The sequence below is a fragment of the Gopherus evgoodei genome, chromosome 11 (genome assembly GCF_007399415.2).
Source record: "Gopherus evgoodei ecotype Sinaloan lineage chromosome 11, rGopEvg1_v1.p, whole genome shotgun sequence".
NCBI lineage: Eukaryota > Metazoa > Chordata > Testudines > Testudinidae > Gopherus > Gopherus evgoodei.
Genome location: NC_044332.1, coordinates 57,612,738 through 57,639,876, shown reverse-complemented (window position 1 = coordinate 57,639,876; position 27,139 = coordinate 57,612,738). Strand labels below are relative to the sequence as shown.

The window sequence follows — 27,139 nt, the reverse complement described above, 5'->3', positions numbered from 1 at the left end:
CTTAGGCACCTAAAAAAACACTGGGATTCACAAAGCCTAACTTTGGCACTTGTAGGCTCTCAATATAATGAACAGGGAGAGACAGGTGCCTTAGAATGGGATTCACAAAAGTCAGTACACTAGGCGTCTTCTCATCTATGATAACCAATGAGAGATGCCAAGCTGAGAGGTAAGTGGTAAGCCCTGCCCCTCTCTCAGAAATAGGTGCCTAAGTCCTGGTTCCCTCTGATGGATCTGGCATAGTCTGACAGTCAGTCTCTCCAGCTGAAGTGTTCCACTGTGGTTAAAAAATTTCAAAAAGTAATTGGAGCAGGGGGATTGGATTCTCATGCTTGCTCTCTCTCTTGCCCAATGTTTAAGTTGCTCCACTGTGGATAAATAATGAAAGAATCGTTGGGTCAGAGAGAGAGAGAGTGCGCGCAAGCATGAAAATGACTCTGCTCTAACCAGTAGGCAGCATTCAACCAGGAGGTGAAAGATCCAGGATCCACTCCCTCTGCTCCAATTACTTTTGAAATTATTTATCCACAGTGGAACAACTTTAACAGGAGAGATGGAGAGAGCACTCCGTCAGAATATCCCATAGCCCAGTGGCTAGGGTGCCTACCACAGAGATGGCAGATCCCTGTTCAAATCCCTTCTCCCCCTCAGGTGATGAGGGGAATTGAAGCAGGAGTCTACTACATCCTAAGTGAGCACACTAATCTTTGGGTTTTATGTGAGCTTCTCTGTAGAGGCCCAGTCCAGCAGACGAGGTCTGAACACACTCCACTGACAAGTTACGCAGAGAAAACTCCTGTCTTTCCCCAGTTCATGCATTGCTCTGCGACTTAGGCATCCAAGTGCCTGGCATGGGGCTGCAGAGCGTACGTGCAGAGGCAGAAACATAGGGAACTCTTAATGCAAAAATTTAGGTGTTAGGAGAGTTTAGGCACCAACAAGATTCAGGGGGAGCTGAGCAGGGGCTTTCGGAATCCCAGTGGGGCCTGATTCTGAGATTTGGGCATCTAAAGTGGCCCTGAAGAGCCTAAATCCCTTTTTGAATATAGCTCCAAGTCTTTATGCTAGTTTTAAACCAATTGTATTATACAATTGGTATAAAGACATGGTCATGATGTAAATGATCCCTAGATTCAACCTAAATTAGAGTCTAGTGCCTCTACCTGAAAATCTCCAAGAAGAAAACAATTATGACTTAAAGCAGGGCAATTGCAGAAAATGTAAAACCAAATAAGTTTTGGGGTTGAATTTCAACAAATATCCAGAAGCATCCCACAAGGTCACAATTCTATTAGCTAAGGATGTGGAGAACAAAAACTTGGTCAGAGGTTAAACAGTATGTAGAGCAATTGACACAGAAATAGAAAAAAAAATACCTTAACATAAATTGCAATAAACTTGGGGTATGTTTGTTCAAGTAAACAAAAGTGCCCTCTAAGGCACAAGCACCTAGTTGGCACATCAATTATAACAAACAACAATAGCAGTATTTCAGACATTTTAAATGACTGTGCAGAAATATTACAGACCAGATCCTTAGCTGGTCTAAACTGGCAAATTCCACTGAAGTCAACAGCTACATGAATTCACACCAGCTGAATATCTGACATACTCTGTCTCTCTCTCTCTGTATGTATGTAAATATATGACTTGAGTATAACCCAAAGGGACCACTCTTAGGGTGAGAAGATAGTTTAATTCCATTGTCATCCATGTCTAGTCCTTTCTGCTGATAATGCTAACAATTAGTGCCAGTTATGATAGTAGTCTTTACGATGTTAACACTTGTCCACTAGGAAATGAACTGAGACTCATTGCACTTATTTCATATAGGCCAAACTGCCACCAAATAAATAGTAATGACTTTTGGTCAGGGCAGAATTCAGACCAGTGACCTAGAGCTGAAAGTCTCTGTATCTCATTAATAATTCTCTGAACTACCCAATCTCTTACATCTATATATTTTACATCCATATAGATGCATAGCATGGAACACATATCATAAATAAATGGTTTTATACTCTCAAGTAATATAAAAGAGTGAAGTATTTTTAATATAACTATTTGATTTGATAACATACCAGCATCTTTTTGTTTTACTATGTAATTTACCAACATCATAACTTCTAGACTTGTCTGGCTTATGCCACCTGAAGAATCAGATATTTCAAAAAGGTACCTGGTACATCAGTGAAAGTCTCTCCAAGGACAGACATATGAAAAGGCAGGTCCATCTCTTTAAGTTTCAGCAATACTTTAAAGAAACTCTCAGGGTCTTTATCATGCTCCCTTGAAATAAACAAACAGAATTTACCTTGAATTAGATTATGTTTATTTGTAGAAAACTTTTTACCTTATCAGAGTAAGGTTTACCATAACCTCTGTTTTTGGTATTGGGGACCTCAGGCTCAGTCCCCTAAGCATGACTTCCTCCTCTGCTCACTCATCCTGCATGATGGCTTATGCCATATGGACTTTTATTTTCCTCAGCCTAGGATTCAAGAATACAAAACAGCCTTGTTAGAGTCTTAAGCCTTTTCCCTGGCCCATCTTTCTGAGACCTTGTGTTCACTCTTTAAATTAACAACTTAAATGGCATATAGATTTCAATATTTATTTCACCCAGCTATAAGCATATCTCTGCCACACTAACAGACAACACTGAGAGCACCCTCATTTTTTAGCCAGGGAGCATGTGTATTCAATGGGCAAGTTAATGATAGAAAGATAAGGGAGGGGTTATTTGATTAGTAAAAATCTACAGAATAATGTTTTCAATGGTGTCACCCTCTGTGGTGTGGTCGGGAATCGCTTTCTCCCCTCCTTGCAGCTCCAGGTCCTCTGGTTGGTGGACATTTTGATAATACAGTGTCATCAAAAATGGGTCAAATTGGGTATCATTTAAAAGCCCTTTCTCCCACAAACATAATGGTACCAAAGAATATAAACCTAAAACCATTATGTAGCCATGTATTTGAGAAAAATGTTTAAAATCAACTTTTTAAAATTATACTTTAAACAGAGGCACGTCAAACATGAAGCCCTCACAAAATAAAACTGTGGCCATTGATTAACAGAACATGCTCAGAACATGTACTGATTAATTTTTTTAATGTTTCAGATTACTATACATGGGAGTGCTTCAAGTCGATTTGCCGTTATCAGGAGGAAAGAAGTGGTTCAGTGGTATTGATTATCAGCTTTGTTTATAATGCCAAAAGAGGTCTAATGAGGTACTGCTTAAGATGTCAGCATCCAGCCTGAAATTAATGGAATACCTTTGTAAACAGTATGCACATAGTTACATAACATACATTACATAACATAATTAATACAATCGCCGTGATAGGTTGTACTAGGCCCAGAGGCTTCCTGCTGGAGGCCACAGGGTCTTACCACCTCCCATCCCAGAGAGGAGTAAAAGGCCTAGAGTGATAGTGGGGAAGTAGCCAATGAGGGAAGCTGCAGGGAGCAGCTAATCAGGGCCCAGCAGATTCACATAAAAGGAGTTGTAGGGCCAGAGTCAGTCAGTTTCTGCCTGGAAGTGGAGGAGTGAGGACTGAGTTCCTGGCTAGCTCAAGGAGCAGTAGGACCACGGACAGATCAGTTACTGGTAGGGACAGGGGAAGCACGAAGGAGCTCCTGGCTGGCTGCTGGGACTGAGTAAGGACTGAGCCCAGGGAGGACTGCAGGAAGACAATGTGTCCAGAGAGGAAGCCCTGGGCGGTATGGCCCCATACTTGGGCTGGAACTGTTTAAAGCCTGAACCCAGGGAGGGCTACCGAGATAAAAACAGAGGGGTACTGGTAGTCTGTATTTACCAGAAGGGATCTGGTTGCTTCCCATACAGACTGTATGTGAGACTCAGCTGGAGGGCTGAGTCATTGAAAACCGGCTTGAGAAACCACCGACAGAGGTCACCACAAACCAAGAGTGCAGGCACACGCACTCAACCAGGGCATGCTCGTGAGAGGTGGGTGCTACCCAATCCCAAAGAAATTTATTACAAAATCCTTGTTTTTACTTTGGTCTTGATCATTTTTAGACATTAACGAGGAGCGAAGAATACCAGCTAGTAGCTGAATCTTTGGAGAATACCACCGTAGAGAACCTGGTTAAACATGTGGCTTGGTGACACCTTGCGTGCTACATGAACTGCACCCTAGACTGAATTTGGCAAGGTTGCAGAGGAAGTACATTGAGCACCAGGAAAAGTTGAAAATGCCAGGACAAGTGTTAGCTGTGGGAGAGTCTTTGCTCTCTATTTGATTTGTCAGGAGTGCTAATTGGAATTTGCATCTGACAGGACTGTAAGACTTTGTGAAATTTGCTTTAGATCTAACCAACTATTCTCCAATGGTTGCCTGGTAAATTGCTGAAATAAGAGGTGTACTGAAGTCTGCTCCTGACACATAGGAGGAATTTCAAGAAGGAAATTCGAGTGTTTAACGGTTGCTAATTCCCTGCTGCGCATTTGGTTCAGATGAAGCTCTAGAGCATGAAAACACAGCAAAGAAAGTTATTTTTGGGTTGGTGGGCATAACATGGAAGCCCAGTTTTTCCTGACAACCCAAGAACTCCATTGAATTTTGAACGAAATATTAAACACAGCTGGAATGACTTTCCTAGAAGTAATCAAGCACCATCAAGACTCATTAGATGCTGTTAAGTGCCAAGAAGAGGACATTTTTAAAGTGACAGAATGAGCTTACTTATACTGGCAACACATCTGAGTACAACAGACCAGAGTTCATTAATATCATGACAAAACAGGTTCAAGTGATGAGAGGTGGGTGAATACTTTGGTTCATGACCTGTTTGAAGTATACAAAACCCAAAGCATTATCCAGAGGTCAATCTAGGGTCTCCAATCAAGAACAGACTAAAGCTGTAAATGAATTAAAAGAAAATCAAAGTGACTATAGCAGAGATTATTACAAATATAACCACAGACAGGTCATTGTTTGCTCATCTCCTGGTTGTGACCAGATCTCTGCATGATGTTGAGCTACGTGAGACTCTGGGAAAGTATAAGTTCTTCGTAGTACAACAATCTGTGTCAATGGAACAAGGAATATATGTGCCAGGAAAAAGCAAACTAAAGCAAACTAATAAACATCTAGCATGGTTTTCCTAAGCCAACACCCAGTGACAATGTGACTGGTATCTTATGCCAGCTGAGTCCTTTCAATGTAGCAATCATAGATGGCTGAGGATAAGTTCTCGACAAAGCAGAAACTTAACTTCTGCTGAGATTTGGCTGATTAATTTCATTATGAAGCTACAGAGAATATACTGGATCAATGACATAATCAACCTCATATTTGACATGTATGTAGAAGATTCAATTAAAAATACTACCAGAAAGAAGAGACTCTATCTTATTTCACCTGTCCAATACAAAATCACTGACTCCACAAACATCTTCAATGTCACATTAAAGAAGCTACTATCTCATACTCAAATGAAGGATTAGTTAACTGCATGCTTTGCAGAGAAAACACTCTAGCATGCAAGGAATTGTTCAAAGAATTTCGTTGTTGCATTGTGTAACAAAGCTGATACCTTGCATTGTTCTGTGGAGTTTCTTCATAGTTCCCATGAGGAGACTAACACTAAAATTATCTTGCATGCTGTCAATGCCACAAAGAGAGGTGCTACTAAACTCTGGATTTTTATACAAGACGCAGATGTTTTAGTGCTCTCTGTGAGATGCTACCCAAGACTTCTGCAAGATTCTGTTTTTGTGCTTGCTGCTGGGGAATGGAATTGCTGTATATCCCTCAGAGATGTTTTCCTATCACTCACGCCATTAAAACCACAGTACTGCCAGGTTTTCAGACCCTTTCAGGATGTTACACGACTGGAAGGCTGTCTGGAAAGACCAAATTAACTTACTGGAAGACTTTTGATTTAGCCTCCAAAGACTCTTCTTGCTCTGAAGATGTTTGGAATGGCTGAGACAGTCACTGACAAAATCATAAATGCATTAGATATGTTCATACACCAAGTTTATCATTTGACGACCATTATTATGCAGTTGCAAAGCTACCTTGGTGGATGTTTTCCAAGAAGCAGACAAACAAAGAAAAATTGTTACTGACAAGGTATGCATTTCTATCTGCTATCAAGAAGGCAAATAATCAAACAATGGAATGGACCCAGGAAAGATGTGGAGAAATTGGAGAGGGTCCAGAGAAGAGCAACAAGAATGATTAAAGGTCTTGAGAACATGACCTCTGAAGGAAGGCTGAAGGAATTGGGTTTGTTTAATTTGGAAAAGAGAAGACTGAGAGAGGACATGATAGCAGTTTTCAGGTATCTGAATGGGTGTCATCAGGAGGAGGGAGAAAACTTGTTCACCTTAGCCTCCAATGATAGAACAAGAAGCAATGGGCTTAAACTGCAGCAAGGGAGATTTAGGTTGGACATTAGGAAAAAGTTCCTAACTGTCAGGGTAGTTAAACACTGGAATAGATTGCCTAGGGAAGTTGTGGAATCTCCATCTCTGGAGATATTTAAGAGTAGGTTAGATAAATGTCTATTAGGGATGGTCTAGACAGTATTTGGTCCTGCCATGAGGGCAGGGGACTGGACTCAATGACCTCTCGAGGTCCCTTCCAGTCCTAGAGTCTATGAGTCTATGAGGATGATCCAGTGCATCCAAAACTACCCTCCTCTGTCAGGCCTAGATGGGTGTTGGAGGATGGATGGATCACACTAGTTATGCATGAAATACCATACATTCCCGAACCAATCCTTCAGCTAATTAAATGCTTATGCATAAAGAGAAGATGCTCACCGGCCTGCAAATGTTTGGCTAGCAGGCTGCCTTGTATGGAGATGTGCAAGTGCAGCACGAGAATCAGTGTGACAAAGTATCTAGCAGTGGTGCCCTACACAGAGACAACTCTGATAACGACTTTGGTGAATAAATGTCCTACGTGTCAAGGTAAACTTCTCTAGAATTACCAAAGAGGTTTTTTATGTAAACAATGCATCTGCGTTTGAAATATAATTTAAAAAAATGTTCATTTAAAAACATCTCTCTCAAATATATATCTACATAGTTGTTCTAGATTTTTGATGTTTAGCACCATTATGTTTGACGGAAAAAGGGCTTTTGAATGATACCCAACTTGACCCATTTCTGACAACACTGTATTTTCAAACTTTCCACCAGCTGGAGGACCTAGAGATGGGAGCCAGTGAGTCCTCACTGCCACACCACAGAAGGTGACACCATTGAAAGTATTATTCTGTAGATTTTTATGAATAAAATGACAACTCCCTTACCTTTCTATCACTGACTTGCCAATGAATGAGATATGCTCCTAGGATATTTACACTGTCCCTGGCAATAGGCAAAAAAAAGTTTTTGCAGAAGCAATATGTCAAATACATTTGCTAAAAAATTCCCAAATGGAATTTTGTGACTAGCTATTTTAAGAATATAAAGCTTATGATTCTTTTAGTGCATTGAATACAGAAGAAAGAACACATCTGATGTGATGGTCTTTTTGCACCATCAGGCCTTTAAGTAACTATGTGTGTGTGTGTGGGGGGGGGGTGCTAAAGTTACTTTAGTAATGAATAAGAAATAATCTCTAATTTCATCTGAAGATAACTAAAGATTTGGAATCATTTTTTTTTCTGCAGTCAAGGTCTTAAAAACACTGGATTGGTTATTTTAAAAGAAGGACTAGCATCTACCTTTCATCTTCTTTATTATGACAGAATAGGAGGTTAAAAAGACATCATAAATGAATAAAAATTTCCATAATTTGGTAAATTACATTAAAAATTGAAGAAGTTATTTTCTCTATTTTAAGATGTGATTATTATATTTCTTGCATTTAATTACTCTGCTTTAAATTATTATACTTTGGACAGATGTGGACCAGATGTCTTTAAAATATTTTGTTTTATTATTTAAAAACTTCAGCTCTTTTCCTTCTTGTGTTACAAGAAAATTGACAGTTCAGAAGTAGTGGTGTATTTCCTCCACAAACTAATTGTGTAAAATGAATCTGTAGGTTTATCACATAGATATATGAAACATTAATAATTATATCATTCAGGAAATCTCAAGCTAAATGACATCTGCAGTTCTACATGTGTTAATTTCTAATTCAGTCAATATTTTTGGTTTACTGATTTAAAGCAAATGTATCTTTTAATTAATTTTTAAAACGGTACTTTACTAGGCTTAAAATCTTCAGAAATTTTGAGGTCTTAGAAAATTAGATTAACCTCCCTTCCCCAATAATTACTTTAAGAAGTTGTATATCCCCTAGCTTTGTTTTGTTCCCAATAATAAAGTGGAATGTAACAGCATAAGCCTGGTAATTTGTTTCACATCTGTGGACCAGGAGTTTTCATGATGATGGTTCCAATAAACTAAAGTGGATGAGAATACTGACTCAGAGAAAATTCAACAAGTTTTTAAATTACAAAGACCCAGGACTGAAATACCAACAAGCTGCTTGTATCCATATAAATAAAATAATTATCCATTTCTGGAAGGATAGCTGATGTGCAAGAATGTATTTCTAGTGCTCTAATTCTCCTCAAAATGTCCAGCTGAAATGAATAGAACCATTAATTTCTTTATAATTAAGCAAGTAGGCATCTAAGTGGCCATATATTTTAAGAAGAGCTGGAAAACAGCAACACAAAGTGAGGAGTCAGACTTGTCAGGAGTAAAAGTGGTAGTGATAAAGCTTGTAAGGAAGATAATTGGTGTTAGGATAACTCTTAATGTCATGAATATTCACTGATGGCCTCAATCTCCCACTGAGGCAGCAAACAGTTACAAGTGTTTAGTACCCGATACTATTGTTAGTAGAATATGTGATCTACATAATGTGTGCCTATGGCTGAGAGATGCTGAGCAAGTACCAGTCAGTTGAAGTCAATAGGACCTCTTAGATTGAGGCTCGGAATATGTAGCCAAGTGTCATGTGTCCACACATACTTCAGAGCATGATCTAGATCCTCTAAAGCAAAGGTCTCTCCCCACCTGCACAGAAATAGGAGAGCCAGCTGCCTTCTGCACCACCTTCCATTCCCAGGAATGGGGGTATTCCCCCTCTCTGTGGTATCCAGCAGCCACAAATGGGGACAATCAAGCAGGAGGGATGGGGCCATGAAGCATGCCCTACACAGACCTATAGCAAAGTCTATGCAATCCCAAGATGTGCTGAGCCCATCCATAATCGAAAATGCCTCTTTCCTTTGGAGGTGGGCGGAGGTCCCAGAGGCAATCACTTGTGAGGGACAGTGTTTGAGTCAGACTGTGTAGGAGCTGGCAGGTTAACAAGGTGCCCTACAGCTTGTGGGGAGGCACATGGCCATTTCACGATGGCAGTACATGTCTAATGAATCCTAGGCATCTACATCAGTTTTGAGCTTGATGGCAATTGGAGAGATTAAAGAGAATTGGGTGAGGAAGGGGAGACAAATTCTGCACTCACCAAAATAGAAGAAATGCTATGAGGGGAATTCTTTTATTTTTCTTGCCCACAGAAACCCTTCCTATGGGTTTTCCCATGTGAGCATGTGATCCGCCTTCCACATTTTCCCTACAAAATATTTAGTTCTTCTCTATTTTCCTGATATAAAGATAGTAATAATGTATCTAGATTTTAATGAGGAATTTCATGTATCTTTTAGTTTTCTAATTTGGGGGTTTATGTTGTTTCAGTATTCTGGGTCCTGTGACTTTTATAGGCGCAACACCATTATCATTTTATTTTTAGCTATTTAGTTATGGCTTGTAAAATGCTTGAGGCATGGGGATCTATAAATTAAAATGTATTCTTGTATATTATTGTAAGTAATAATGGTACACCAAAGAGGAAAGTGATGTATTTCACAGTTGACATGGGGAAATCATATACAATCCAGTCTCCCTTACTCAGCAATAACTGCTAAACACACCAGATTGTAACAGCAGTGATTGTGGAAAAAGATGAACACAATATGGAATGTCTGTTCTGTAAAGATCTGCTCAAAATGACATGCACTTTTGGCTGCATCTGTTGCATTTTTGAGTTTTGTTAAGCATTATCAATTATATATATTCCATTTTCTTAAGGGCAGTTGCAAAACTGTGTAAAAAGCTTGATATAACTATGCAAACTTTTTCACTATGTTTGGGAAAACTTAAGCTAATATGAAAGTCTATGATCCATTTTCCTTGATTCTCACATATTTGAAATGATCTTGTATTCATTTTTGCTTGACTGAATGCTTGTAATTATTCACTTGGTAAAAAGGAAACAGAAACTTGATATGAACATATTCTAAAATTGGATATGAGAGCATGAAAGGTGCTGGAATGACAGCCTTTTGACTACATAGCAGCTATAGCATGGACAAAGGTAACACATACTTCTCAATTCTGCTCTGGTAATATGCTTTAACCCTGAGCTGGAGGCAGTGAACCTCCATATCCACGTATGTACTTAACAGAGTTCTTGTTAGTGTTACCTTATAAACCTCTCTAGAAATGGCTAAAGAGAAGTATGGTCTAGCAGTCTGACCACAGGACCGGGAGCCAGGAATTCCTGAACTTTGATGCTGATTTCCTCTGTGAACTTGGACAAGAAATTTAAGACTAGATTCTGATTTCAGTCAATGGGAAATTGACCTTTATGACCAGGATTCAGCCTCCAATTTCTTCACTTTAGTTTTTCCATTTGTAAAATGGTGATAGTACTGTTTACTTCTCCACCACACAAGAGTGCTATCTGGACTGATTAATCAATGGTTCAGATTCTACTGGCTAGCCAAACTGTGTTGGCACAGGACCCAACAGGGAAAGAGGGGACAAAGTGGCTTCACATCACCTTTATGCTCCTTTGATTTGGGGGCCAGCCAAAACTTCTCTTTGTACTGGCTGTGAGTGGTCCTCACAAGACAACATAAACCCCCAAATTAGAAAACTAAAAGATACATGAAATTCCTCATTAAAATCTAATCCAGGGATTGACTGAGTTTAGCAGAACTCCCGTCTCCTATGCTGGGAGTGGCAGGAAGTTTAGGTGTAGAGCCAGCAAAGTTTGGGAGCCACCTGGGAATCCCCAATGGCAGAGTACTTAATCAAAAATCAATGATTATTTGGTTTGCTGGCAGTTAAAAAAAAATCTTTTCGCTCTGGCTGAACCAAAACACATTTTTCAGAATTTTTGGTAAATTGAAAAAGTCAGAAAAATTTTGTTTCTGATCAATTGAAACATTTCATTTGTTTGAAATAAACTGCTTGGTTTGGGGGCATTTTTAATCTTTTTAAGAAAAGCAACAGAAATGAAGGGCTATATTCACAAAATAGAGGAGGAGGAGGTGGTGAGTATCCCCTCTCCCAGAGGAGTGCTCTAACCACCAGGCTTTAGACCCATTCTCACTCGCTCTGGCCCAATGACTATTCAAGTATTTTATACAAAGTGGAACAGCTTCAACAAGAGAGAGACTGAAAAAGGCCCATCCCAGCATACACTATAGCCTGGTGGTGAGGGCACTCACCTGAGAGGAGGGATACCTGGATTTCAAGTCTCTGCTCCAATGCCAGGGTCTCCCACATCCCAGGTGAATGCCCTAACCACTCGAATACGTGGTGTAAGGGGGACACCACCACAGTTTTGTCTTCTTCTGTTTGGTGAATAGCACCTAAATCCCCTTCTGAATCCAGCCTGAAAAATCAAAACATTTTTGAAATTTTTTCTTTGTTTCAACTGAAATAATGTGCCGTAATTGATGCAAATTCTTGAAATGTTTCAGTCACCCGAATCTGTATTTTTTGTTGAAAAATTTCATCGGGCTCTACCCCCAGACTGCCTGGTTAAGTTGGCTTTCCATCTGCTTTCCACTGCTGGAGTGATGCAAAAGAGGTAAAATGGAGGGGCAGATCTGCCCCGTGTAAATCATCTGACTGTGCAGATACATATCTTGTATTTGGATTTAGTTTCAATAAGAGATCATGTAAGAGTCTAAGGTACAGTCAAATACATATGTCGATGTACCTGAAATTGATCATATCTTGTCTCAGTTACTTGCATGAGAAAGAGACATCATTAAAAATGGTAAGAGACATAAAACAGATAGAACTTGCTCAGAAGAGTAAGATACGTGCTTTCTCTTTTTAAAAATCATCTATGTTTAAAAACAATAGTTATATGAATTAAAATGATGCAATAAAATAAACCCGGGAATCTGGCAGGGGAAAAATTTCTCAAATTTCACTATGTATCATAGGGTATGTACCCGTTGTAATACAACGTCACTTAATACAGTCACTTAATATAGGCCCTGTCATAACAATCTCTCAAGGTACTGTGCATTTTGAAAGGGGCATGAGCTAAGCTAAGAGCAATACTAAAAGGGTCAGTCCTAACCTGAAAACATTTAACAAGGGTGATTTCCCATGTCTCAGTGGTAGAGAATTCAAAAGAGCAGGGGCACGTCATAATACTTTACACTCACATAATGCCTTAAATCCAGGAAACTCAAAGCACTTTCCAAACAATAATGAGCAAAGCATCAAAAACTGTCCTATGAGGTAAGGAAGCATTATCATATCACTGTGAGATTTAGTTACTTGCCCAAAGTCACATAAGAAGGCTGTGGCAAAGCCACCACCAGAACTCAGCAAAGGTGAGAGATGGTGGTACTGATACTGAAACATCAGTGACATCTTTAGAAATAAGGATCCAATTTTTTTAAATTCAGTGTATTAGTAAACTGGGAGCTAACGTGTTTCTAGCTACTTTTTAGTCATAGCCAGGAAACAGTTGATGCACTGAATTTTGGTCCATGGAAGTATCATTCATTATTTACAAAGCTGTGAGCAGCACTTAGAGATAAAAAGCAGGTCACTGTCCCAAGGAATTTACATTCTATGTCAGACATAACAAAGAGAGAACTGGAATCAGAGCAGAGGGTGGTGTGAGAAGCATAAGCCAGCAGGGCAGAGAGGTTGGAAAGACAGATGTGAGGCTGATTGGAAGGGGACAGTTCAGTGGTAGTGTCATGCTATAATTCCCCACTCTGAACCTTAGCGTCCAAAAGATGGGGTACCAGCATGAATTCCTCTAAGCTCAATTACCAGCTTAGAACCTGTAGCACTGCCACCAACCAGGAATTACAGTGCCTGGTACACTCTGGTCCCCCCAAAACCTTGCCGGGGACCCCCAAGACCCAGACCCTCTGGATCTTAACACAAGGAAAGTAAACTCTTTCCCTCACCATTGCCTCTCCCAGGCTTCCCCTCGAAGATCACTGTGATTCAAGCTCCCTGAATCTAAAACAGAGAGGAAAATCCACCTTCCCCCCCCTCCTTCTCTCTTCCCCTCCCAGATTCTCCCTGAGAGAGAAAGTAATCCTAACACAGAGAAAAATTAGCCTCTCTCTCCTCCTTCCCTCCTTTCTCCCCACCAATTCCCTGGTGAATCCAGACCCCGTCCCCTGGGGTCTCACACCAGAATAAAAAAAAACAATTAGGTTCTTAAACAAGAAAAGCTTTTAATTAAAGAAAGAAAAACAGTAAAAATTATCTTTGTAAATTTAAAATGGAATATGTTACAGGGTCTTTCAGCTATAGATACTGGGAATACCCTCCCAGCCTAAGTATACAAGTACAAATTAAAATCCTTTCAGCAAAATATAAATTTGAACTCCTTCCAGCCTAATATACATTTGAACTCCTCCCAGTCAAATACATATTTGCAAATAAAGAAAACAACCATAAGCCTAACTCACTTTATCTACCTAGGACTTACTATTCTGACCTTATAAGAGCCTGTATCGGAGAGACTGAAGAGAAACCTGGTTGCACGTCTGGTTCCTCTGAGCCCCCAGAGTGAACAACAACCAAACACTAACTGCATACACAAAAACCTCCCTCCTTCAACACTTGAAAGTATCCTGTCCCCTGATTGGTCCTCTGGTCAGGTGACAGCAGGCTCACTGATCTTGTTAACCCTTTACAGGCAAAAGAGATATAAAGTACTTCTGTTCTATTAACTCTTACTTATCTGTTTATGACAGGTAGAGAGACAGATTTGGAAGTCACTAGGACAGTGGTGGTAATTAAAGTGGAGGTTGCCAAGAACACAGACCTCCGAGGGACACTGTTGTAGTGGGGTGAAGAAGAAATCACCAAATAAGACACTGGAAAAACAGCCAGGAAAGTATGAGAACCTGTTGAACAAAGTATTGTAAGAACTGAGGGAATAAAAACAAGAATGCAATGTTGAGAAGGATGGAACAACTGACAGTGCTGAATGCACTGATGGAGGAGGATGCCTGACTAGAGGTAGGTCACCTGTGACCTTAGTGACAGCAGTCACAGTGGACTGGAAGAGGCAGAAGCCTCATTGCAGAGGATCCATTTATTGGTAGGAAAGTCAAATAGTGAGCATAGACAGCAAGCTCAATGAGGTTGGCAGCAAATGGGAGAAGCAAGAGGGCTTGAAGGTGGGTTTATTCATGATAGGTAAAACAGCATCATTTCTGAAAACAAAGGGGACAGAACCAAAAGAAAGGTATAGACTGAGGAAAAATAAGGGTGTGAGAGGGATGGAGAGCGATCAGGAGCCTGAAAGAGATGAGTACAGTCGTCAAATTGGAAATAAAAAGTAGATGGGACACTTAAGATTCAAGGGAGGGAGTGGAGGATGAAGGAAGGGAAAAGAGAACTGTTACATTGTATCCACATTTTCTTGGCAAGTTCACGGGCTGAGAGGGGGATAAGAGGAAGTGTTGGAGAAGATCTGAGAAAGGTATTAAAAGTAGAGAAAAAGTGACATTATGGGATAGGAATCAACTAAGGAGAAAAAATAAAGCTGTTTGGCAAGGAAGAGTTGAATGAAGAGAGAATATATCTACAGTGGAGAAAGTTAGCCTGGTCCTTGGATTTTTCCTCAAGGTAATGTAGACTTTTCTCCAAAGGCACTCAGCAGTGAGGGAAGAGAAGTCAGAAAACAGTTGAGAGGGGTAAGTGAGGGTTGTGGCTTAGTGGGAAGGACAGTGTGCTGAGGGATGGGGAACAAAAGAATCAATGTTGGAAGAGACAGTACAGTTGATGATAGAAACTATAGAATCAGTGGAAATACAGGGCATTAGTGAGGGAAGAAGAGGCTCAAAACCATGGAGAAGTAAAATATGTTGATAAGAAACTAAAAAGAACCTGGTACTAAAGCAGTAGCAAGGCAGTCAGCAAAAGAACGTAGCAATTATTGAGTCTGCTGATGACAGATGGATAGAAAGGGTTGTAATGATATTCTTCACATGGGTGATAAACAATAACTCAAGGTTAAGAATAACCTTGTGGTTCTTTACTGATTTGACTGATACAGTAAACATGAATATAAAACATACTTGAGCAGAGTGAGCTGAGTCCTCAAATACACTGTACCAAAAGCCAGTAACAGGACTCATTTGATACCAGCTTCCTGGTGACTTTACATCTGGCCGGCCCATTCGCAAAAAGCTAGAAGCAGCATGTTCATTGAGCGGAAATATCTTCAAATGCAGAATGCACTGAACTAGTACGATGGATTCACTTGAGGCCAGCACCTTAGTCCTGGCATTTATCTATACGTACCACTGAGTGTAATTTTGAAATTCATTGTTCATTATTCAATATTTTACATGCGACATTATATCTCATCCTACTGCCTGAATAAAGATTTATAATAGTGTATATTAAAGAGTGGCAGCATGTTTTAGAAAAATAAGCATGACTTTGGGAATCTGGAACAGCACTGTCACTAACTTGCCATGTGACTTCTCTGCCTGAGTTTCCCCATCTGTAAAATGGGATCAGTAACACAGCCTCACGGGGACATTTTGAGGTTCAGAGGCAGTTAACGATTGTATCTCAAGTGGATAATATTCGTCTTAAACTAAAAGAAATCATTTTAGAAAAACAGTAACTACAGTCAAATGCATTTTAGTAATAATTACTTTCACAGTTCACAGAATGGAGGGGGGCTTTCTTAAATCAAACAACTTAAATATACTTTATTATCTAGATTAAGATCAAGGAGTTCACAAAAGAAGGATTAAAATTCTAATACCAAATTTTTGGTAACAATGCCCGTGAAAGCTGCAAGAGAAGTAGTATATCTGCCAGAAAAAAAATACTGGAAAAGAAATAGCTAAGAAAATGCAAACATGAAGGAAAAATCCATTACTAAGTCCAGTTTATCCAATGTATCACAGTATTTTTCCACCTTTAACATTTCCAATAGGAGTTATAGCTATAGTGTGAATATGTAGTTAAATCTAGTGAGCTTTCTTCCTCAGCTGATATATGTACAACATCTCTTTAATTGTGCCTCTAAACGCTGTCGGGCATCATAAGCATCAAAAATTACCGCTATCCCTACAGGTTAATATAAAATGGAGTGAGAGAGGAGATGTTTTTGCATCAGTTTCATTGAAAATGCCTATCCAGTAACCTGATTTTTTAACAGTGGCAGGCACAAACAATATTCAGCAGGAATAAATGACAAAACCTATAGGAAAATAAAGGCCCCGATCCTTGGCTGCAAATGAGGAATGCATATTCAAGTCAGGGGACACAAAGATGGCACTGAAACAGCACAAAGCAGCCAGAATACACTGGTGAATATGGCTCTTTATTTTCAATTACAGTCCATAGCCTGCATATAGTGAGAAGTGTGTGTTTTACCTCCAGATTTTTCAGATTTCTTGGCTGAGAAAAATGCTGCTTTATGCTGGAAAAGCATTTTCTACTATCTTGTGTTATCTGTGAGAGATTCATAAAGAAAAGAACCTTGGGTGTTTATTGTTTAGATTCTTCTTGTTTTCCCCTCACAATTAATGACAAAAACCCTCACAATAAAATACTGTGCATTTCCTATCCAAGGAAACCTCAGGATCAGAATCACTCAGTGAGCCTTCTATTTATTCCCAATAGAGAGAACAACCTTTGAAGCTAAAGGCCCAGCTCTGATTTCAGTTACACCGGTGAAAATCCAGAATGATGCCATGCATTTGAGTGAGGATGACAGCTTACTCCTTTGACTTCAATAGAGTTAACCCCAATTTGTTACAAGTGTAACACAGCAGAATGTGATTCAAAGTCTTTTTTAGTTTATTTTGCACAGCAATCCAGCGTATATTAATGCAAATAAGAGAGTTTAAATCTAAAATCTCCTACAAAAATATGTTACAAATCCACCAGATCTTCCTTTTAAACCCTCAGGGAGGCCTAATTAAGCACTGTGCCATTCCCCAGGGGTATTGTTAGGCATCATGCAAAGGCCAAGTGTCGTATATACCTTAGAAGCATTGATAACCCAGCACAACACATCTGAGTGTAACTTATTGCAATATATAATAATCACAATTTGTATGAGATCAGGTAGTGTAGATTAGCACTATATCAACCCAAGTGCTTTTTAACTGTGAAAGAGCCAGCAGCACTGGCTGCATTGAAACCCAGCAATGCATTTTGTTGCAAAATGCCACCAAAAGGGTTGAGAGGAGTGATCCAGCAGCTGGTCCCCTAAAAGAACTACTATTCAGTGTCCAGCCTCCCATTCATGAGCTAGGAAAATGATAAAATGTCTAAAAGTCATCTCCAAACACATCTACTCACCAACAGTGTTCTGCATCCATCACAACTGGACTTCAGGCCAAGTCATGGAACAGAATCAGCCTGGTCCTGTCCACTGAAAGGGGGAGATATCCATACTGGATCTGTGTTGAGGCATTTGATATTGGTGACTACAACACACTATTGTCCTGCCTCCGAGATGTTGCAGAGGTCCCAAAAAAGAACTAGGATGCGTCCAATCCACTCTTTCAGGATACTCCCAGAGAGTTATGGGTAACTGCTCCTCCACTTCCAACACAGGAAGCTGTGGAGTCCCACAAGGCTCAGTTCTCTCCCACACCCTTTTTAACACCTACTTGGAGTTGTGGGGGAAACTTTGAGATGTCATGGTCCCAATTGCTAACATTACCTCTGACAGAAAGTGCACATTTCCCAACTATCACAAAGCGTGGTGTGTGAATGAAGGCAGCTGACCGAAGCTGAGCTCAGGCAAGATGGAGGTGATGTGGGTAAGAAAGGAATATTTTGAAAAGCTCTGATTGAGAGAGCCTGGCCCAGATTCTTAAATTGGTCCATAGCCATACCCTTGAAATTAGTAAGGGAAGGACTCAAAGAAAGAAGAGGACTCTAGCCCATCCTGCTCTCTGGAGTCCCAGTCATTGCAACCCATCATGGAGGATGATGCTTTGGCCATGGTAATTTATGACGTCATGACTTCTGGATTGGATTATACTGCAACTCTCAATATTTATAAGCACATCACATTAGTGCTCTGCTAACTATACTGCCTCATCATAGAACACTGGATCAGAGTCAAAGGCTCAGTCCTAACCACCAAGGCCCTCTAAGTAATTAGCCCTAAGTTTTCTAAGACAACTCATCTCTCGCTAGAACGATGACCTCCCTTGGCAATTATGTTCCTCGGAAACTACGAAGCTGTCATCCGCAAGGGTGAAGCTCATGAGCAGGAGCTTTCCTGGCAGCAAGAGCAAGGCTTTGGAACTCATTACCAGAGGAGATTAGAATGACCACAAATCTCACTGCCTTCAGAAAGAAAGCATGAACTAATTTCTTTGACTTAGTTTTCCCACAGCCACATCTAACCACAGCAAAGCAGGCAGGGCAAAAGGAAAAAAAAAAGAGTTGAAGACAAAAAGAAAGGAAGAGAAAGATAGAGAAGAAAAATAAATAGCTGTAGAGGGGTGAGAAGAAACTATATTAAACAAGGGGTGTGGGGTAGGGGAGGAGCCCAGTATACTCCCTACTATGTTGGAGGAAGTAAGGAGGAATATTAGATCATTTGCCTGTTGAGGATTTGCTTATTATTTCTTGGAAGGCATTCATATACTCCATTGATTTTGGGTGCAGTACATTTTAGTGTGGCTGGTAATACTACCTATTATTAAGGTTGTCCTACACTTCCCATTTTAACACCTTGTTTTCAGTTGCTGCTAATTGTGCCAAGTGTTAACCGTTTGTGTTGAATTTTTCTATGCTGGGTGTCTGCCTCTGGCTAAACTTATTTGGAAAATTTCAGACAAATGGTTTTGTTGTTTCCAAAAACAAGGTTATAGAAAAATATATTGTTTTGTCCATGTAAAAATTCTTGATGCTCTTTTCTCTGAAAAGCTCTAATGTTCCCATGCTTTGGAACAGAGACTAGAAATTTGACAATAGGCCTTTGCGTCAGGCATATAGCTCTTACCATCCCTGCTCAAATCTGCTCAAATCTGCCCAAGATACAAGCCTCTGAAAAATTGCAGTAGTAGAGACTTCTTAGATTTTATCAGCTTAATTCCACAAAGATTCTTTCCACACTGGGCATTCTCCATCCCAAGTGCTGACTCCAAACACTTGAACTGAGAGCAGAGAACGTGTCTTTCCTGTGCTCTCAGTGACTTCTTGCTGGGCCCAGGGAGTACAGAGGAAGCTACTGGATTTGAATGTAGAGGGGACAAGAGCTGGACCTGCAAGGGGAGGAGTAGATTGAGACAAGTAACTGGGAGGCGGGAGCAGAAAGTGGGACCGGAGTCTGGCAGTGGGGAGAAAAGAGAAACAGGTCCTGGGAGTTGGGGTGGAGGTGGGAGACTGAGACTGTCTGGGCAAGGAGACTGTAACTAGGAGATGGGGGCACTGACTGAGATTAGCTGGTCAAGGAGACTGGAACTGGGAGTTGAGGAAAGACTGGGTCCAGCTGGGCAATAAAAGTAGGAGAGAGAACCAGGGAAGGAAATGGAGGGTGATTGGCAGCCCTAAGTAGGTGTGGGGGAGATTGAGCTTGGATGAGCAGCTGGGGTAGACTGAAACTAAGGACAGGTCTACACTACAGGCACAGTCAACTTAAGTTACACAGTTATTCACATAGCTGGAGTTGATGTAGCTTAGGTCAACCTTTTCCCGTGTCTAGACCGTGCTGGGTCAATGGGAGAAACTCTCCCATCGACTTACCTTATGCTTCTCATTCTGGAGTAGACGGGAGTGCGATGTGCGGTCAATTTAGTGAGTTTCCCTAGACCCGCTAAATTGAACCCCGGTGGATTGATCACCACATGTTAATCCCCCAGTAAGTGGAGACAAGCTCTGAGATCCAGTGGGATGGGAGACGGTGACAGAGAAGAGGACTCAGGTGTGACAAGGATTTCGTGTGTTGGGGGAGATCTGCGAATGGTTGGGAAAAGAGACTGGGACAAGGAGACAGACTGGACAAAGAGCCTAAGGAGGGTTTGGGACTAGGAGTCAGTAGGGATTGGGAAGAGGCAGGGAGGGAGGTGACTGCAAGCCAGGGTAAGGGATAGAGACAGATTGGATGAGGAGCCAGGAAGGGCAGGGAGAATTAGGACTGGCTGGGCAACAAGACTGGGACTGGTAGTGAGGGGGGAGACTAGGACTGGGTTGGGGAGTCTGGAGGGATGAAACTAGGTAGGGAAATTGGGATAGAAATGAAAAACCTGAGGAGTGGAGACTGAAACTGGAAACATTAGGCGAACTGGACAGGAATGGAGGTGGCAAAGTCAAGCACTCAAAGATTAGGAAATGCCAGAAAAAACTTTTGAAAATAAAGTATGGAATCATGTAATTAAAGGCTGTATCACAATGCATACACCCCACGGGGCAGAGTAAGGTTGCATACTCAATCTTAATTCTGCTATTTCCTAACTTTTGAGTGCTTTACTTTGCAACCTTAAAGTTCTTTTAATGTAGCGCACACATGGAAGATGATGGATGGAGGGATAGGTAGATAGATAGACAGATTGACAGAGGAATGGACCTTCCAGTTGCCCCTGAAGACCCAAAAGGAGAACAGCAAGTCACTGTGTCTCCCATCCAGAACAAGACAAAGGGTAGTATAAGCTCTCTGAGATAGGGTTGGGTAAGAATAAAGGGAGGATCATGAAGTCAATTTCTGGGGAAGAATAGATAACACAATTTAAGAGGAAGGAAGCAGTCATAAGTTTAACTAATATGATAAAACTTTGACCACCCATAATAATCTTTTGGATACACACCAAACAGAACCCAGACTCTGAAACACTGGTGTTTTATCTATTCCAAGTTTAAAAATAAATTCACACATTCCAGACAATGCAAAGTTATGACTAGAGCTATCCCTTAATTTAGCAATGTTTTCTGTGTTGATGGTACTGAAGATGATAGAGTAGTTGTCACAGGGCCTCACTAAAGTATTACACAGATGAACTACCATGTCTACTTAATACAGAGTAAGTGAAGAATGAGGTTTTCTGAATGCGTTGACTTAAACTGACCCTTTATGTTACTTTAATGAGGCTTTTTAATGAAAAATAAATGCCTATTATTATCACATCTGTATGTTTTACCAGTGCCTTATGAATGTGGTTAAAGCAATACACAACTTCTGTTTCCATGATTCTTCGTTACTTCAGTTTTCCATATTACTTGTACTCTATCCCACATTACCACGTTGGTAGCATAAAATATACTTCAACAGAAGATAAGACTTGATGTATTCCTGTAGCCATGGTACTTAAACTGTTTTTGAGTTCTTCAATAAAAGCAATTATTATAATCTTCAATTAAAGAAAAACTTACAAAACACCCCAAATTCCTAAATCAGATGCAGTTTTGTAAGATTTGGCCATTCTGATTCAGCGTAGTTTTGCAACCTACTATCACTTTCCTCCATAATGGTAAAAGTTTTTTGCCCTTCTGAGAGAACCTGGTTTATGAACTGAAAACAGGTGAGGTTATAGCAGGGGTTCCCAACGTGCTGCTTGTGGATGCCATGACGCCCGCCAGGGCATCTAAGTGTGCCCGCGTACTGGCTGGTGGACAAGCATATGCCGAAATGCCGCCAACAAGCTGCGTCATCCAGAGGCATCACCGCCGAAATGCTGCCAATTTTCAGCGGTGACACCTCTGGATGACACTACTTGTGGGTAGCATTTCGGTGGCAACGCCTATTGACATTGCTGCTTGTTGGTGGAATTTCGGCGGATGCTCTTCCGCTGCCACGGTCCTCTGTGGCTCGTCATCTGGCACCCGCCAGACAAAAAAGGTTGGGGACCACTGGGTTACAGGATAGTTTAGAGGACACTGCAATCATTCCACTTGTGGCAGAAAATCACACGTACAGTTTGAATTTCTCTTTTGTAGCAGGTAGTCTGGGACTGCCACCTTTTATACACATCCTAGGTCTTATTTTGCGCTTATATTGATTTCAACAGAATTACACTATATAATATTTATCCATATGTAACTGAGCAGAATCAGGCCCCAGAGCTTTTGTTCAGACTTCTTTTTTTTTTTAATGTTTTTGGGAGGGTGGTAAATGAAAATAAAGGATTTTTGGATATAATTCTTTTTCAGCCTATTAAGTTCTCCCATTCCTGAATAAAGGCTGCTGGAAAAAAAAAAAGATAAATAAAGGCTTTCAGGAGAACTTTGCTAAATCATTTATGACTTCTCAAGTTAAAACTCACACATCTTAATAAAAACTTTCAGTGAATGTATCTAATTTTACTGGAAATCAAAAAGGCAGTTACGAACTACCAAAGTTACCATGTGCTAATTCACTGTATAGCTTTCCATAAATAGAATGTTTACCAATCACTTGAATTTACTTCTCCGAAGTTTCAGTTTCTGAAGGTCAAATAACTATGTAACTGCTTAATACAGAAGCAAAGAAGTACCTCTAAATATCTCCAAGCTCTGATGGGCTTATATTCTGCTCCTTAGGTGAGGTATTAGCAAAGCTTATTTATTTTCATTTCCAAGGCTTTTATTTGCTCATTCCCTTGTGGTAAAGCTGATTTCCACGATGATTCCCTTCTTAATTTTAATACCCTTTTTACTCATCATATAGACACAAGAATTTTCCATAAAATAATGAAATCCTTCCATAGGAAATGAAGACAAGTAGGAGAGGAAAATAAACTAAAGCTTACTTTTTTTTTTCCAGTTAATTGATCCACTGTTATATGCACATATGAAAGATTTTTTTAATGCAGGGAAAATAAGGTTAATTAACATAAAAACCCTCACTCGTTGAGATGTTGAATTTTGTATTTTATCCATGCTGCCTTAAGTGCCTTGATTTCCCAGTAATGACCTAGTTCTCCTAATGAGTAACATTAACCCCTGGCTGTAGCTGTCCAGGACTTAATTGTCAACTGGAGCTGAAATAGGAGAGTTTGCTGATCAGCAGGTATGTGGTATATTAACGCATGTCATTTCAGACCCTAATAAATAAATCTGTTGCTAAGGCAACAGGAACATCAGCTGTATCACTTTTTTTTTTTTTTTTTGCTTTTTAAAAGGAAACTGTCTTTCACACAGAGCTTTTTAAAAAAGGAAATTAACTACATGTAACCATAATTAGAAGAAACATAATTTCTCATCTTAGAAACGTATCTACATTAATGAAAAGACGACTTTCAAAAAGAGAACTGCTTTCTAAAATGATCAGGGTAACTGAAATGATTTCCCTCACCCGAAAGAATGTAATTTGAAGTACACATCTGAGTAAGGGAACAGATCACAAAATATTTTAACTCTTTGTATTTCTGAGATATTTCCCTATTTCATTTAATAAACATTGAGAAGAATGTTTCAACTGTTAAATTGGATGCATGAGCAATTGAAACCATACAAGAAAAAAAACATACAAGAAAAACCTAACATCTTTTACTAGTCTCTGGGTATCTTTACATATGACTGGCAGAAATGTAATCTTACTTGAAATATAAAAAATATATTACCCCATTTTCAGCCAATCAGAACCTTTCATTCATGAAAATTCTAAGCATCCTTATTTAAGCATTGATGTCATTGCCCCTCTCTGTTCTATGAGGCAGTAAACTGATGCCTGAGCGGATAAAATATGAGGAAGCAGTGCAGACTAATTGTTCAAAAAGAGGCCTGAGAGCTGGGCAATCTGCATACTATCCCTGAAGGCACGAATAACTTGTCATGTTATCCAGGAAAAGCCATTTACTTGATCAATGCCTCAACTTCTCCATCTGCAAAATGGGGATTATAAAAGTTAATTTGTGTGTGTAAAACACATGAGATACTCAGATTAAGGTTTTATAGAAATGCAAAGTACACAACAAGTACAAGTAATACAAACATTTTCATTTTCTTTCAAGTTCGGGACGCAAGATATTTTGTCTCCCTATTTGTTGTTTGGGAACAATGGATACTTGAGGTCACTCAGAATGTTTATCAGGTAGCTGACACAACAATGATTTCATTCTCTGTAATTTTAACATATAAAATAAAATGACCGCTGCCCTGCACTTCACCTGAAGAAGAGGTTACAGTTGTATCAGAATTTGTCCTAATTATCATCTGAGACTGAAATTTTCAAAATTGGGTACTTTAAGTTATGCATCCAGACAGAAGTGGCCAGATTTTCAGAGATTCTGAGCATCCACATCTCCCATTGATGTCAACTGGATAATGGGCAGCTGAACCAAAGAGAGGGTGGGGCCTGGAAAGGGAAACACAAATGTTTTCCAGTTGATCCTTGACTGCTGGAATGGTCGCCAGGGTCTTCGCCTGCTATCATACTTTTAAGCAGGGCCAAGTCTAGCCCAGTGATCAGGAGAGTGCAGATCTAGCATAAAGTCATCTTTGTCCCTTATTAAAATATAACATTTTTGCTTCCATGGACTGCCAACTTTTCAAAGCCTTTTAGGAAAAACTGATAAAGGGATGATGGAAGGCTGGCATTGGTAGGTCCCCATTCTATAATGGTTTGTTTCCCAAACTGAAGATGTTCTTCACTATAACCTATAAACTTCTAAAAGCTCTTAGAAAAAGCCATAAATTTAAAAAAAGGCATTTTACAATGTAGGGGCTTCATTACATGAAATATTTTGCTTTATAACTAAGATTCTTGAACATTTTTGTTACCCTCATATGTGCTCCCAAACTTAACTTCACTTTAACCAAGCTTTTTTTATGGGAATACAGTTAACTTTTTTCCCTCTGTTTTTTGGGGAAGTCAAGAAGTGCAGCTTCTGCTTGATATGACATCCATACATACACTTCTACGGTGATCTTTCACTCATATAAGATCTGTATGTATCACATACATCACATTCAACCACAGATCAGCATTGGAATTTTAATTAGGGTAGGTTAGGTAAGTTAAATTTTCTCAAGTACTATTTAAAAAACAGATTTTTCCTTTTAATATTATTGTATGTCTTATTGGAAAATTATCATATATTTGAAAGGGCTGGTTGTCTTCCAAAGATAAATTAAAAAAAAAAGTTTTATCCTTAACTGGTCAGATGTTTTATGAATACAGGTAAGTGCGGAGAGGGAGTGGGGGGACACGGGACACTTTCCTCATTATAATAAAAAAAAAGTAAATAAATAAATAACATTCCAAAACAAAAATGTGCCTATCAGAGTTCTAGTGAAAAGTGGTTTTGATTTCTTTGCATTATGAATCTATAAACCCTGCATTTTGGGCACAGGCAGTGCACTTGGTATGAACTTTGGACACTTTTTAGCCTCCCTCATTTATTGTGCAAGTGGCTGTGCTACATGTGCAACTGCTGCTGATTTCTACATACACTGTACTGTGTACCACACCATGCACACTTGATAATGTCAACACCAATACTGGAAAGAGTGCATCATCTAACACATTTTTATAAAGGTGCACAAAAAGACACAGGGTACCACATATTTAATATGCACATTTTTAGTTAAGTGCATATTTAAAGTGCCCTTTTGGAAGATGCCATGTAAAATACACAGTCAATAAGGCAGGCTCTTTAGAAGATCATGTACCGTTCAGTACATATCTTGGGCCAGATTTTCCATTACATTCCACTGGAATGGGACCAGAAAGTAGTCAGATCTGCCAACTACGAATTTCTCTGGCATAGGGGAGCTCCCAGCTGGCATACAGCTGGCATACATGGTTTCTGTACCACCACATTTCTATACCCTTTGGATGGTGCAGCATGACTGGGTAGTTGGTGTGGAGGGGTGAGACAACAGTCCTGTTTTCTTCTCCCTTGTGGAGTGAGGTTTGCACTGAAGGGAGGGATTGTAATGGTGGAGCAGTTAATTTTGTCCTGCCCATCTTTTGTGCAACTGCATTGCAACAGGACAACATTTAGCCCAAACAATCTTAAAATTTAGTAATAATATTACCTGGAAGATTTCTGTAGCATTTACTCAATAATCTTCTTTCTCACTATTTTTATATGAAAATATTTAAATTCCAATTCCAGAATCAGTTTTAAATCACATTTTTGAATAAATCATAATCTGTTAACAGAGTTACTATTGATCCTGTGAGGGCCTTACGGAATTGGTAACTAGTTGTCATAATTTAAATAAAAGTTTGTGCTGATCTCTTCTCCTCCAGTTCTGTGAGCAGCTCATTGATGAGTGGTGTGATTGTGACATCACTGCAGGCAGGGGACAGATTGCAATGTCACAGATAAGTCATCCATTGAAGAGTTCATTGCTGAGAGGTGGGACTGGATCACCACCATGTGCAGGAGGCTCACCAATGCATAGTACATGAAGGAGGGTAGAACACTGACACAACAGGCTTTTCTATATGGGATCATTTCTTAAATTCATTAGTGGACACAAGTGACTTTTAAAATTGAACAGATTGATGACTGAGATAGGTACAGCTGTATCTGGGTATGTGCTGTTTTCCCTAAGAGAAGAGAATCTCAGGACACTTTTATTATTCAGCCTTCCCCCCACCCCGTCCCTTTTCATCATGGCTCTTACTGTAGTTCCCCCTTTTTTCCCTGTTGACGTTTCTATGGCTTTTTCACACTCACATTTTATATGCAATATCACATAATGTAATTGTGCTTGTGGGCTCTCTCAGATGATTTGATAGTAACTGTGCGCGTCTGTGTGTGTGAATGAGAGAGAGAGTGTGTAAATGCTTCTATGCTTGGTGTGTGATCTTACATCATACCCAGACACGTGCGGTAAGAAGAACTAGTTTCTGACAACTCTCCATTACCCAACTCTTCATGGCTGCTGGTATGATTTTGTACACACAGGGCAAAAACCTATGGC

The 27,139-nt window shown here is 39.8% G+C and overlaps 1 protein-coding gene across 6 annotated transcripts in view; it reads right to left on the bottom strand.

Annotated features, from left to right (window-relative positions):
• The window catches only part of GTDC1 (glycosyltransferase like domain containing 1), a 288,636-nt gene that overhangs the window by 24,945 nt on the left and 236,552 nt on the right, over window positions 1–27,139 (bottom strand). For 5 of the 6 annotated variants that reach the window (XM_030579574.1, XM_030579573.1, XM_030579578.1 and 2 more), the window contains one exon: window positions 2,180–2,289. The exons of the other annotated variant lie outside the window; for it this stretch is intronic. In XM_030579574.1, coding sequence (XP_030435434.1) covers window positions 2,180–2,289 — 110 coding nt within the window. The remainder of the gene's footprint in view (window positions 1–2,179; window positions 2,290–27,139) is intronic. 6 annotated transcript variants of the gene reach the window in all.